This window comes from Trachurus japonicus, chromosome 13 (genome assembly GCF_045865225.1).
Source record: "Trachurus japonicus isolate A0001 chromosome 13, Traja_1.0".
Lineage (NCBI taxonomy): Eukaryota > Metazoa > Chordata > Actinopteri > Carangiformes > Carangidae > Trachurus > Trachurus japonicus.
Window position 1 is genome coordinate 2,198,224 of NC_140919.1, and position 15,255 is coordinate 2,213,478.

The 15,255-nt window shown below is 38.1% G+C and overlaps 1 protein-coding gene across 2 annotated transcripts; it reads right to left on the reverse strand.

Annotated features, from left to right (window-relative positions):
* Positions 1–8,575: 8,575 nt before the first annotated feature.
* Positions 8,576–14,905, reverse strand: LOC146975244 (LYR motif-containing protein 9-like). 2 transcript variants are annotated; one of them, XM_085794379.1, is made up of 4 exons: positions 14,818–14,905; positions 12,637–12,771; positions 8,829–8,921; positions 8,576–8,736 (listed from the first exon to the last, which is right to left on the reverse strand). In XM_085794379.1, exons 2-4 carry the CDS (start codon positions 12,760–12,762, stop codon positions 8,719–8,721), a joined length of 237 nt encoding a protein of 78 aa, XP_085650505.1. In that variant the 5' UTR covers positions 12,763–12,771; positions 14,818–14,905; the 3' UTR covers positions 8,576–8,718. The 2 variants fall into 2 exon arrangements, with proteins under 2 accessions (XP_085650505.1, XP_085650504.1); XM_085794378.1 differs by having other exon boundaries at positions 12,637–12,808; positions 14,818–14,896.
* Positions 14,906–15,255: the final 350 nt, after the last annotated feature.

Consider the following 15,255-nt stretch of genomic DNA (forward strand, 5'->3'; position numbering starts at 1 on the left):
TTGTGTACATGTGTGGTCGACAGGCGGACCTGCAGTGTTCATAAGACGGACGTAACACCATCATAACCATGATTTATACAACAAGTAGCTCCGACCAAGCAATCTGATTGGTCAATAAGACATTTAGAACGTGCTCAAATCAGCATTACAGCACGGCTGACTCATCACTGAAAATATTACTTCGCCATGTCATGTTGTTTACACATCTCCATGGCAACATGGATTTTTCTCGTGAAAATAAATCACAAACTACATTGACCTCCTGTAGGTTGTTCCTGTCAGCTGCCAAAGTCACATTTATAGAACAATTATGTTATTTTATTTTTTGTTAATGTATTGTAAACTTCCCCGTTACAGCCGAGAGGATTGTCTCCCTCCATGTGTGTAACGTTACAAAGTCGGAGAGGCACGAGTTGTGATCGCGGTGAATATGTTTTTTAAAATATGGCCTGGAGCTGAATATTTCATTGGATAAAACGGAGGTGATTACCTGTATGTTTCTCTCTCTCGCTCTCTCTCGCTGGCGCCTTTTGGGCTTTTAAATAATCTGGAGTAATCGTTTGGCTTTCTCTATCAGCTGTGTCGGCGACACGGCGCTATAACTTCATTTACATGCAGAGTTTGCGGTTGTAGAAGCTACATCTGTGAAAGGAAAAAAACGGCATCTTTGTTATAACTTGGGCGAGTTTGTGCAGTGTTGATTTAGTTCGGGAAAGTCCGAGACCGCGTTAAAACATGAACGTCAGCTCAGAGTTCACTCATCTGGGACTAGAAAATCATTTCTATTGCTAGGTCGTTACTAAGGTTCGGACTATTTGCTGTAGAGGTGAACTAGGTTCCATTACACATAGGAGTCTACTGACGTGACTGATTGTGTTTCAGTTATTAGTCAGACCCCATTTATTTCCATGGAAACGGGAAGCACACTCGCAAAAAACTTTAAATTTTGAGAGAAAAACGTCCATCAACATGAATATTTATTTAATTATACGCTTTATTTTGTTGGTAATTGTTGTATAATCGCAATATTACCCAAGAGGGTGTGCTTAAACGTCATTTGAGCACTTCGGTGATGCTTGCGCCTCGGTCCTGACTGCATCACCGTCGTGCTCAAATGACGTTGCTTAAGTCATAAACATCAATGAATACTTCAGTGTTTCCTCCAGGATTTTTTTTTAAAAGAATGACGGCGAGGATGGTCTGATCGGACGTGGAAGCGCAGAGAAGCGGGGGCATTTTCATTACGGCGTCCAATCCTCCGCGGCCGCCTCGCGCCGTGCAGCGATCGTTTCGGCGTTTGGTCTATTTTGTGCACGAGCCGCGAGCGATCGTGTCAGTCTTGGCAGGAAGTCACCACAAAGAAACACGAGAGAATCCGGTCAATTTTCAAAATAAAACACGTGAGGCCAATGTGTGTACGTTTGTAGCCTATTTGTGTTTATTAATCGAAACAGAGCGCGAGAGATGAACACACACACACAGAGCTGAGGGGCGAAGCGCTCGTCCCCCGGCCGCCACAGAGTCGTTCATTAATGGTAAACGCTGGATGTGCTCGTTGATACGTTTCGTTTTTAATGACGAGGAAATAAAGAACTCAGCTGTGATTGAAAAGTCAAAAGTTGTAACTGGGGGGTGCAAAGTACCTAATGGTAACTGGTTGTGGAAACCCTGCTTTACATTGTTTTAAAGCAGAAGTAAGTGGTCCGGTCGTTTTCGCTAATGCTGCGTTCCAGGCAGGCTTTTGAAATCATAAATTACAGCTTCAAGTCACAACTTACGACTTTGTAGCGTTTCAGGCAACCCACTCGTGTTTCTCCGACCTGTTTTACCGGTGAAAGTCACTGTAACGGCCACTCGTAACTTCCGACCCGTGAACTCGTACCAGATCGAACTGGTACTTTGTTGCAGCCGTGTGGCTCGCTGACAATGTCACTTCTCTGTCGTCACGGCGATATATGATACTAGTTGTCATAGTGTTTGATTGAAGATGATTGGCTGGCTCCTACCTTAACCCACACTGCAAAAACTCAAACTCTTACCAAGAACATTTGTCTTTTTTCCAGTCAAAACTAATCTCATTCTACTTAAAATAAGACTCATCACATAAAAAGCAGCTTGTTTTTAGACACTTTTTACTTCTTTCAAGCAGATTTTCAATTGAAATAAGTAGAAAAATTTGATAGTGGAGCAAGTTTTTATTTCTTATTACAAGCACAAAAAACTTGTTTTCACCTGCAGATTTTTCTTCCTATTTCAAGTGAAAATTAGTTTGAAACAAGTGAAAATGATCTAAAAACACGTTCATTTTTAGGTGATGAGTCTTATTTTAAGTGGAAAGAGATTAGTTTTGACTAGAAATGAGACATTTTGACAAGAAAATAAGACAAATATTCTTGTAAAGATTTGGGGTTTTTGCAGTGCATAAGCTTCTCCTGTAACTACTATACTCATGTAGTCTGTAGGTTACAGTTGTTATGGTTCTTCAACAGTGGACTGACTGTGTTCCCAGTCATGTTGCTCAGACTAGAGCCAGAAACCAGTCCACTCTGAAACACAGTGAAGTGAGCCTGCAGTCCAGCCTGGTCATGTGACCTTCTACCTGAACACACCACTTTCATATGAGTGTTCATTCATGTTCATGCCCTGACCCCTTGTGGTTGTTAGGTGGCACTGCGTTACATTGATAAGAATATGAACAGGTGAGTGTTAAATGTTCACTGTTTCAGGTCTGAGTCTCATCACATCATCCATCATTTATTATCATTTAAAAACATCATTATAAACCAAAGACTAGAAATTAAATCATGTGATCAATGTGTTTTTTGTTTCTTAACTAAATGAAAAATGTATCTCTAATAAACATCAGTCTGTGATTTACTTTCAAACCAAAAGAGAATGAGATTTTTGGTGTCACAATCAAGACATGAAATTCTTCTTCTTCTTTATTTTTAAATTTCTTTTATCATTTATTTTGAAACCAGAAGCCATATTCATATGGATGGATCTGATTTTTAATTCTAAACCAAAGACTAGAAACAAAATCATTTGGTCAATTTGGTTTTTGTTTCTTAACAGAAAGAAAGAAAATCCAAAAAGTTGAAAAGAAATTATTCAAATTCTTTGTTTCTGTAATTAATCTTTTCATAAATTTTTTTATTTAACCTTTATTTATACAGGTACTCTCATTCAGACATGGTGTCTTATTTACATTCTCATTTGACAGAGACAGTAGCTCAGTGCACAGACAGGAAGAGGACATCAAGAGTGAATAAATATAAATAAAAGCCAAATAAAAGAAACTGTCAAACACCAAAGATGCACCATTTAGACAGTTTTTGTTTTTTCTCTTCTGATGCCAAAAGTTTTTTTTTTCCATTTTCATTTTGAAACAGCAGATTTACAGGTTTTTTTCCTTTAGAAAAAGAACAAATATGGATTATGTGATGATACCCAGACCATTTCAGTCTTAGAAACTCATCAGCTGTGTAGCCGACCATCTTGGTAACTTAATGAACTTAATACTAATAGATGAATCCTCAGAGTTGTGTATCAGTGCTGGTGGATGTGACTGTCTCTGACCTTTGTGTAGAGTCTGTGTGAACGCTGCCTGAATCCCTGTAGATCAGCTGTGACACATGGGAAGATGTGCTGGCTGATGAATCCAGGTGGACAGCGTGTGATGTAGCAGCAGCAGCTGTGATGAGCCTCTGTCATGAGCCTTCATGGAGCTCACAGGTCGTCAGCATCCATGAAGGAGAAGCTGTTAGTGAAGAAAACTCCAGTCAGACCATGGTGAAGCACACTGATGTTTCCACAAGCTGACCTCCTGCTTTTAACAGCTATTTACTGGACTTTTCTTTAAACACTGTCAAAGCTACAGGACAGAGAAGTTCATGCCCTGACCCCTTGTGGTTGTTAGGTGGCACTGCGTTACATTGAGAAGAATATGAACAGGTGAGTGTTAAATGTTCACTGTTTCAGGTCTGAGTCTAATCACATCATCCATCATTTATTATCATTTAAAAACATCATTATAAACCAAAGACTAGAAATGAAATCATGTGATAAATTTGTTCTTTGTTTCTTAACTAAATGAAAAATGTATCTCTAATAAACATCAGTCTGTGATTTACTTTCAAACCAAAAGAGAATAAGAGATTTTTGGTGTCACAACCAAGACATGAAATTCTTCTTCTTTATTTTTTAATTCCTTTTATAATTATTTATTTGAAACTAGAAACCATATTCATATGGATGGATCTGATTTTTAATTTAATTAAACCAAAGATTAGAAACAAAATCATTTGTTCAATTTGGTTTTTGTTTCATAACAGAAAGAAAGAAAATCAAACAAAACATTCAAATTCTGAGTTTTTCTAATTAATCTTTTCATTTCATTTCATTTTTAATTTAACCTTTATTCATTTACAGGTATTCTCATTTAGACATGGTGTCTCATTGTCATTCTCATTTGACAGAGACAGTAGCTCAGTGCACAGACAGGAAGAGGACATCAAGAGTGAATAAATCTAAATAAAAGCCAAATAAAAGAAACTGTCAAACACCAAAGATGCACCATTTTGACAGTTTTTTTTGTTTTTTCTATTCTGATGCCAAAAGTTTTTTTTTCCATTTTCATTTTGAAACAACAGATTTACAGGTTTTTTCCTTCAGAAAAAGAACAAATATGGATTATGTGATGATACCCAGACCATTTCAGTCTTAGAAACTCATCAGCTGTGTAGCCGACCATCTTGGTAACTTAATAAACTTAATACTAATAGATGAATCCTCAGAGTTGTGTATCAGTGCTGGTGGATGTGACTGTCTCTGACCTTTGTGTAGACGTGAACGCTGCCTGAATCCCTGTAGATCAGCTGTGACACATGGGAAGATGTGCTGGCTGATGAATCCAGGTGGACAGCATGTGATGTAGCAGCAGCAGCTGTGATGAGCCTCTGTCATGAGCCTTCATGGAGCTCACAGGTCGTCAGCATCCATGAAGGAGAAGCTGTTAGTGAAGAAAACTCCAGTCAGACCATGGTGAAGCACACTGATGTTTCCACAAGCTGACCTCCTGCTTTTAACAGCTATTTACTGGACTTTTCTTTAAACACTGTCAAAGCTACAGGACAGAGAAGTTCATGCCCTGACCCCTTGTGGTTGTTAGGTGGCACTGCGTTACATTGAGAAGAATATGAACAGGTGAGTGTTAAATGTTCACTGTTTCAGGTCTGAGTCTCATCACATCATCCATCATTTATTATCATTTAAAAACATCATTATAAACCAAAGACTAGAAATGAAATCATGTGATCAATTTGTTCTTTGTTTCTTAACTAAATGAAAAATGTATCTCTAATAAACATCAGTCTGTGATTTACTTTCAAACCAAAAGAGAATAAGAGATTTTTGGTGTCACAACCAAGACATGAAATTCTTCTTCTTTATTTTTTAATTCCTTTTATAATTATTTATTTGAAACCAGAAACCATATTCATATGGATGGATCTGATTTTTAATTTAATTAAACCAAAGATTAGAAACAAAATCATTTGTTCAATTTGGTTTTTGTTTCATAACAGAAAGAAAGAAAATCAAACAAAACATTCAAATTCTGAGTTTTTCTAATTAATCTTTTCATTTCATTTCATTTTTAATTTAACCTTTATTTATACAGGTACTCTCATTTAGACATGGTGTCTCATTGTCATTCTCATTTGACAGAGACAGTAGCTCAGTGCACAGACAGGACGAGGACATCAAGAGTGAATAAATATAAATAAAAGCCAAATAAAAGAAACTGTCAAACACCAAAGATGCACCATTTTGACAGTTTTTTTTGTTTTTTCTATTCTGATGCCAAAAGTTTTTTTTTCCATTTTCATTTTGAAACAACAGATTTACAGGTTTTTTCCTTCAGAAAAAGAACAAATATGGATTATGTGATGATACCCAGACCATTTCAGTCTTAGAAACTCATCAGCTGTGTAGCCGACCATCTTGGTAACTTAATAAACTTAATACTAATAGATGAATACTCAGAGTTGTGTATCAGTGCTGGTGGATGTGACTGTCTCTGACCTTTGTGTAGAGTCTGTGTGAACGCTGCCTGAATCCCTGTAGATCAGCTGTGACACATGGGAAGATGTGCTGGCTGATGAATCCAGGTGGACAGCATGTGATGTAGCAGCAGCAGCTGTGATGAGCCTCTGTCATGAGCCTTCATGGAGCTCACAGGTCGTCAGCATCCATGAAGGAGAAGCTGTTAGTGAAGAAAACTCCAGTCAGACCATGGTGAAGCACACTGATGTTTCCACAAGCTGACCTCCTGCTTTTAACAGCTATTTACTGGACTTTTCTTTAAACACTGTCAAAGCTACAGGACAGAGAAGTTCATGCCCTGACCCCTTGTGGTTGTTAGGTGGCACTGCGTTACATTGAGAAGAATATGAACAGGTGAGTGTTAAATGTTCACTGTTTCAGGTCAGAGTCTCATCACATCATCCATCATTTATTATCAATTAAAAACATCATTATAAACCAAAGACTAAAAATGAAATCATGTGATCAATTTTTTTTATTTGTCCTGTAGCTCACTTAAAAACTTAAAAAAGTCTGTGATTTATTTTAAAACTAAAAGAAATTATGAGATCATTGGTGTCACAATCAAGAAATTAAAAACATGGTGCATTTTTAGTTTTTTTTTTTTACTGTTATTGTTATTTTATTTTGAAACCAGAAGCCAAATTCATGTAGATGTATCTGGTTTTTAATTCTAAACCAAAGACCAGAGACAAAATGATGTGATCAATGTGTTTTTTGTTTCTTAACTAAAAGAGTTTGAAGTTTTGCTAATGAAACCTCTCATTTGTGATTGGGCAGAGACAGGAAGAAGTCCAGCAGAACCACGGCTCCACAGCAACAATGAAGCTAAACGTTAGCTATTAAACACTGATCTGCTACATCCCAATCAGCACAGAATGACTGATGAGTTTATCAATACAATGTTCAGCATGAGCCTATATCCAAAAACCAGTGGAGCCAGCAGAACCACAGCCCAGAATAAGCTTCACAACACTCTCTGCCTGTTCAACAGTCACGCTGCTAGGATTAGCCACAAGCTAACATGAAGCTATCAAAGTGAGTGAAAAGCTTTTCCGTATCAATGAACTTGTCATGTCTCTCACTCAGCATCATCACAGAACATCAGCAGTTGTTGTCTGGAGCAGATCTTCACATGTATGATCAATAAAGTCACCTTTAACCCTCAAATAGAAAGTTAGATTAACGGAGCTCAGTACAAGTCAACCTACCACGAGGCTCCCACAGCAGACTGTTGCCTAGAAACGGGTCAACCCGCCAAGTCTGCAGGGGCTCGTTAGTGTGGCCTTTCAAAATAAGAGCTTCTAACTCATACATCATAATAAATAATAAATAAATAAAGGAGTGAACGACTTCATATTGTAACAGGCAGATAAATAATAATAATAAACTAAGTGTAGTGCAGCTTCCATAATAACAGAATTACAGTTAGTGGAATTACTAACTCCTTAACTCTGTTACAGCAGCAAGTACAAGACAAAGCAGCCAGATAAATAAATAAAACACATTACAGCAGAGTGAGGACAGAGGAAAGCATCAATGTGTTTAGGAATGACTTGGAAACACTTTATAATGGAAACCATATTGACAATGTATATGGAACATTCACATCATAATTAAACAAAAAGTGTCCAGTGAAACAAACAACAAAGCAGCAAACTAAAGTCTATAGATGGACCATGGATCATGAAGGGATTAGGAAACGCATGTCAAAAGACAAATACACTCTACAGAGAAGTTATTCAACAAAGAACTAAAGAGGCAGAAAATAAATGTAAGAATCAGAATAAGTGAACCAATATTATAAAGCTCTGTAGAAAAGAAAACTATAGGACAATATTTATTAATATCAGGCAAATACTTGAGTTTAACTATATATGCATAGAACTTCAATACGTATATAAAAAATAACACAAACAAGTGTGAGTATACTGTGGCTGCATTGACAAATACACCAAAGTTATCAAACCATTCTAAATACATTGACGTGACCTCAAAAGTCACAATTTTTAAGTTGTTTTTCACGTTTTACATACCTGTGGAACAGTAAGAAAGTGTCTGACTGTCTCAAACACCATTTTATTCTGCCTCCTAGTGTATGGGAATGGGATGGGCTTGAGTCAGGAGTTTCTCACTGAACCTGGTATCACAGTGCCACCTATGGTCACAAAGTGGAATGACAACAAAATGACCTGTATGGGAGTCTGACTTAGGATGTAACTGAAATAAATGAAGATAAAGAGAAAGAAGAAAATAAAAAATAATGTGTGTGTGTGTATGACATCCTACTAATGAGAGGCTCTTTTTTCTGCCCTCTACATATAACGTGAAGAGGCTGAGAGAGACGTTTACCCTGACTTGTTGTGTCCTGTTTGTTAAGAACCAATAAAACCATTTAATAATAAAAGTGTCAACCCTCATGTTGAATAACCTCTGTCCTCACACTGTCAATGAGACCAAGGAGCCACAGTCAGTGAGAACAACTTTATTTAAAAATATCAAACGTCACTAAATCACATTTCAGTCTGAACAGTTTTTACACTGATATGAATATTTATCTGATAGAAACAATGAGCTTCATAGTTGATGTGAGCAGCTGCTGCCTCCTTCTCCTCACTTCTTCTTGGTGTACTGCAACCACAGAGAGGACAGACTGACGCGTGTTGGTCTGTCTGACAGTATTATTATTATTATTATTATTATTATTATTATAATAAACTCACTTTATCTAGAATCCAGTCAGCGTCTGTTATCGCTCTCTGGATGATCATCTGGATCCTCTCTGGGTCGTCCTCATCTGAGTGACTGGTGTAACCCTGGAAACACAAACTCATCAATCAGGACACTTTATTAATAATATTATCATCATGATTATCATTATTATTTCTCTGGTTTGAGTTTTTCCACTGTGTTTCTTTCCTTCATTTCATTTCATTTCATTTCTTTATTTATTGAATTGGGACAGTGCACATTCATCAACACTGACGCATCAGTGTAAATGTGCCGGACTTAGCACAACTGCTAAATTTCAGCCGCAGTCCCAAGGCAGGTTTCTAAAAAGACATAACACAGAAGACTTTAAAACCTTGTGATGACAAGTACATACAATTACAAAACAGAGCACAGACTGACAATATCAAGGCAAAACAGACGCAGACAAATTTGACCCATAGTTAATGAACAATATGCCCGGGAACAGACATCAGATTTAAACAGTATTTAAACTATATGAGTGCATGTCTGATTTGTTTTTAACCAATGGTTTAGATTTTTTTTTTTAAACTAAATAGTTGTCGCAGTTTCTGATGTGTGGTGGTAACTTATTCCAAGACTGTGTACCTCTTACAGAACTGACCATTTGACAAAATTTTGTTCTGCCCCTCGGTACATTACAGTCACCTCTTGTTAAGGCTCTGGTTCTTCGTCCTTCATTATTTTTTCTTTGAATAAATTTATTCAGTGGTGGTGGGGTAAGTGCATTTAAAACTTTAAAGATGAGACAGACATCCATAAAAATCTGATAGCTGTCTAAATCAAGAATGTTAAACTTTTTTTAAAAACATTACAATAATGAAAATGAAGAGGTTTCCTGTCCAGAATCTTAACTGTCTTTTTGAAGAGAGACTTGATGGGTTTCAGTATACTTTCTGTTGTGTGTGAATAACTGATAATAATGAAAATAATCCTCAGTTTCAGACTTAATCCTGGATCTTCTCAGGTTTTCCTGATCTGTGTGTGAATGTGTGGATGCAGCAGCAGCAGCAGCAGGGACCGGAGGAGATCAGACAGGCGATCAGTCATTGTAGTGGCTGTTTGTGGAAACTAAGAAAAGCTTCAAATCAAACTTTAAACCCTAAAGAATCAAAGGGCCACTGCTGCACCATGGGTCGTGGTGTAGACAGCTGAGAGAAACATCATGACCATGCAAAGTCCAGTTTTAACTACAAATGTGGTTTATTTGACCAGAAAGGAGCAAGAAAAGAACAAAACAAAACCAAACCCATCAGCCCACCCAGGTGCATGCTGGTCCCTCACTGCAGCCCTACACATTTATTCTCTGGTGACGTGATCAAATGAAATAAAACACCAATAATAAACAGGAGAACACCTGAACTACACAAATAATAAACTAACAGAATCTGATCAGAGTTAAATCAAATAAATCAATTCAGGAAAATCAGATCTAAACTAAATATTAAAGTAAACAACACTAAATACAAACAATGAATAAATAAACAGCTGCAACAGTTTGTGTTTGTTGACGTGTGTTTACTACTGCTGGCTGTCAATCAAACCTCCCTCATGGATAATAACCTGTAGTGACATCATCATCATCATCATCATCATCATCATCATCATCATCATCATCATCATCATCACTGTTACTTTAAAGGACAATTTCACTCGGGGCTGTATGTTCCTAACATTTCAGGTCTAACAGAAGGAATCTGAAGGTTTTCAGTTTAATGTCTGTGTCTGTCCCCGCGTCGCCACGGCAACGATGAATGGGAGCGGATTGAAGTTCTGCTGCTTAGGCTGTTTCCATCCCTCAAAGCCACAGACAGCGTCAGATGGAGACTCAAACATGCAGCCAGAAGTTTTTTTTACTTGAAGCAAGTCCAGAGTTGATATTCCTGTGTTTCTGACACAAACGGGAGCTTCCCACTGCACCTGAACACACCGAGCGTCAACTTGGGTCTCGACTCCGCCAGACTTTGAATTAGATCTAGTTTTACAGACATGTCGGCTTGTTGAAGTAAATAAACTTCTGGCTGCATGTTTGAGTCTCCATCTGACGCTGTCTGTGGCTTTGAGGGATGGAAACAGCCTAAGCAGCAGAACTTCAATCCGCTCCCATTCATCGCTGCCGTGGCGACGCGGGGACAGACCATAACTACCGCAAAACAGGAGCGATTAAACTGAAAACCTTCAGATTCCTTCTGTTAGACCTAAAATGTTAGGAACATACAGCCCCGAGGTGAATTTGCCCGGAATTGTCCTTTAATGTTTTCCTCCACATGATGTTGAAGATGAAATGACAGTGACAGTAGTGACTCCTCCCTCCCACCGTAGCCCCACATATTTATTCTCTGGTGCCCCGACGTGGAGAAATGAAATAAAAACACAAAGAACAAACAGGAAAACAAACGACAAACTCACTGAACACTAACAACATCTGATCAGGATCAAATCAATCAATCAATTCAGGATCATCAAATCTAAACTCAACACTAAACATGTGACATCATCAGACTGTCCATCTAACCAGTCTGCAGCTCCATCCAGCTTCTCTCTGCATCCTCAGCTCAGAAACCGTCACTAGAGAGAGTCGAGCATCCGTCTGCAGCGTTACACCTGGCCCGTCAGCACAGGTGTGTGTGTGTGTGTGTGTGTGTGTGTGTGTGTGTGTGAGGGTCACCACGAACAACATCAATTAATAACTTTTATGATAAAAAATTATAATTTAGATATCAAGAATACGCTCTCAAAAATATATAAAATACTAGGAGACAGTGAAGAAACACAAGACCTAATTAGGACAAAGTGGAATCAAGATCAATCAAGTACAAATAGAAGACGACGATTGGAAAAATGCTTATAGCACAATACACAAAACAACAAGTTCTGGATATTGGAGGGAATTATCATGGAAGGTATACACACGTTTTTTCATTACTCCAAACATACAGTCTAAATTCACAACATCCATTACCTCAGACTGTTGGCCAAATTGTGGGGAGCACCATGCGAACCACTCACATATTTTCTATTTTGTCCATCACTAAAACCTTTTTGGAAAAAGATTATGGAATCTTTCTTTTCAATTTTCCAGTTTAAAAAAACACTGGAACCGAAATGTATAGTTTTAGGAATAACACCAGCCGAACTTACAACAGAAAAAGACAAATATTTATACAGAATACTTAGAATAACAGCTTTGAAACAAATCACAAGAAATTGGCAAAAATCTATCTCACCTTCTTTTAACAACTGGAAATTAACTGTAAACAGTATTCTGGAAATGGAAAAAATGACATACAGAGTCAGAAAACAAGAACCAGAATGTCTGAAGAGATGGAATAAGTGGTTTGATTATATAAATAAATAAACGGATGTTTTCAGCTCTGAAGAAAGGTTTATTAGATTTCTGAAGAGAACAAATCTATGTATGTATATATTGCAATTTTTGTTTCTATCTTATGCCCTTTTTTTTTTCCCCAACTGTCTTTGTCCCCCCCCCCCCTTTTATTATTAATATTCCCCTTAAAATTATATATATTTATTTTTTATTCTTTTTTTTTTTTTTTTTTTTGAATCAGATAATGAATAAGATATGTGCTGGAATATGAACTTGAATTCTGCAATAAAGTATAAAAAAAGAAAAAAAGAAACCGTCACTAGAGAGAGTAGAGCATCCGTCAGCAGCGTTACACCTGGCCCGTCAGCAGAGGTGTGTGTGTGTGTGTGTGTGTACCTGATGTGTGTGTGTGTGTGTGTGTGTGTGTGTACCTGAGCACCTCACCACCTCACCTGTCGTACGGCGTGTGGATAGTGTTGCTGCATGGCCGTGTTGGGCAGCAGCCTGCAGCACCTCAGGAGATATGGATAGAGCTGCAGCGGGGTGTGGACCAGCTCTGCTCCAGCTAAAGGTGGCATCCCCTCCTCCTGTGGAGTCACAGACAGCAGCTCTGAGCTTCAGCAGCTTCACAGTCACAGTCAGGAAGAAGAAGAAGAGGAAGAAGAAGCTCTCGGAGATGTAGCACCTGCTCAGGTCTATACAGCTACTGTTAGCTAACACACTAACAACACTTTAACACACCAGCAAAACCATCAGTGAATGGAACAGACTTCCAGAGCACCTCAAACACACCACTGCACTGCAAAAACTCTAAATCTTTCTGAGAATATTTGTCCTTTTTCTTGTCAAAATGTCTAATTTCTAGTCAAAACTAATCTCTTTCCATTTAAAATAAGACTCATCACCTAAAAATGAACTTGTTTTTAGATCATTTTCACTTGTTTCAAACTAATTTTCACTTGAAATGAGTAGAAAAATCTACTTGTAATAAGGAAGAAAAACTTGCTCCACTATCAGATTTTTCTACTTATTTCAAGTGAAAATCTGCTTGAAAGAAGGAAAAAGTGTCTAAAACAAGCTACTTTTTAAGTATAATGAGATTAGTTTTGACTAGAAATGACATTTTGACTAGAAATAAGAGAAATATTCTTGGTAAAATATTAGAGTTTTTGCAGTGTGACTACCTCTGTTTTACTCGTAAGGTCAGAAACTGGATTGTGAGTCAGCAGTCGTGGACCCCTGTACATAGGAGACCAGTAGGTACCAGTAGGGATGAGACCCTGGTGGGCAGCCTCGTCCAGAGGTGGGTAGTAACACGCTACATTTACTCTGTTACATTTACTTGAGTAACTTTCTGGATAAATTGTACTTCTAAGAGTAGTTTCAATGCAGCATACTTGTTACTTTTACTTGAGTATATTTCTTCAGAAGAAGCGGTACTTTTACTCCGTTACATTGAGCTTCATTCCGGTCGTTACTCGCTACTTTTTCTTATCGATCCAACGTGCAAATTGTTTGTTTATGTTTTAATGGAGATACTTCCGAGCCTCTGTCACATGACTGCGTTTCACCCATCAGATGTAGCCACTCGCGACGTTTGCCTCCGTGTAACCAATCAGACAGAGCCAGGCAGTCACATGACCGCACACAAAGAGCTTATGGACAGTTCATAGATCTTTCAGAGATAGGCCTATGTAAGTTATTGTGGCTGAATTTGTCTTCATTTATGTTACTTTGTAAAAAAAAAAATAGAAAAAAGTAATTTAGGCTATTGTCTTAGTTGTTAAATGTTGTTCTTTGGCAATAACTGAATTTTTTCATTGCTATTATATTTTTGTGTATTTGATGAGGCCTACATTTACGGGCTGATCATTAAAGGAACAAATCAGAGGTTACTCAGCAGTTACTCAGTACTTGAGTAGATTTTTCACCAAGTACTTTCTACTCTTTCTCAAGTAAATGTTTGAATGGCTACTTTTTACTTTTACTTGAGTAACATTATTCTAAAGTAACTCTACTCTTACTTGAGTACAGTTTTTGGCTGCTCTACCCACCTCTGGCCTCGTCCCTACTGGGCATTCTCAACCTGACAACGCAGTGCCAGCATCAAACTGGAACTGCATTAGGTCACCTTGGTGGGTAGCTCCATCCCTGTGGAGCTCCACTCAGGTCCCTTCTCCTCTCCTACATATTATTTACACTGAACAATGAGCACTTTATGTGAAATCCTATGTACTTGAATGTATTTGATTTATTTTAAATACCCAGAACATCCCTGCACACTTTAGATAGGCACTCTACTTGTCACTTTGTACTTTATGAAATATCCTATGTACTTGAATAGCCTACTTATTTTAAATACTCACATCATTTTTTTTTATTCAAAACTTTGTTTCACATTACAAAACATTTTTTCAAAATAATATGCAATATATAAAGCACATCTATATTATAATACGCCAGGGGGAATTTACAAGTTTACAAAAAAATGTTCAAGTTTTCACATATATTAACAGTCTTAATCGCTTTCTGGTTGCTTAAAAATCTGATGGAGGTTGTGTATTGCTTGAGCTCACCGCTAAGAGCAATAAAGGAAGGTTTTTTTTTTTTAAATATTTTTTTAATGCACTTACATTTCAGTTTAAACTCTGTTGTCTCCGTCGGTGTCTCTCAGACGTCTTCTCCTCCTCCGGAGACTTTCCATAACAAACCGTAGTCGGATCATGGATGTGTTGAGTCGGATGTGTCGTCATCTGTTTGTCTGGTGTCATGTTTCCACCACACGGAGCGGTGTCGCCCCCTCGTGTCGCTTCATGGAGTCCTGCAGCGTCCTGGAGGAAACTGGAGATGAGTTCAAACACAGATGGCTCTACTTTCGTGAACTAGGTGCAGGCGCAGCGGATCAGGCCTGCGCCTCGCCTTCGCTTCGCCAACGGGGAGTGGTCAGGAGCAGTTTGCAATTTTCCTTCGAAACGCAGCAGGGCGCATCCCGCCTACTTCCCTCCCACCGGCGCAAATGGCATAGAGGGAGGAGAGTGGAGTGGGTTTGACACAGCCGAGTCAGATCTTCA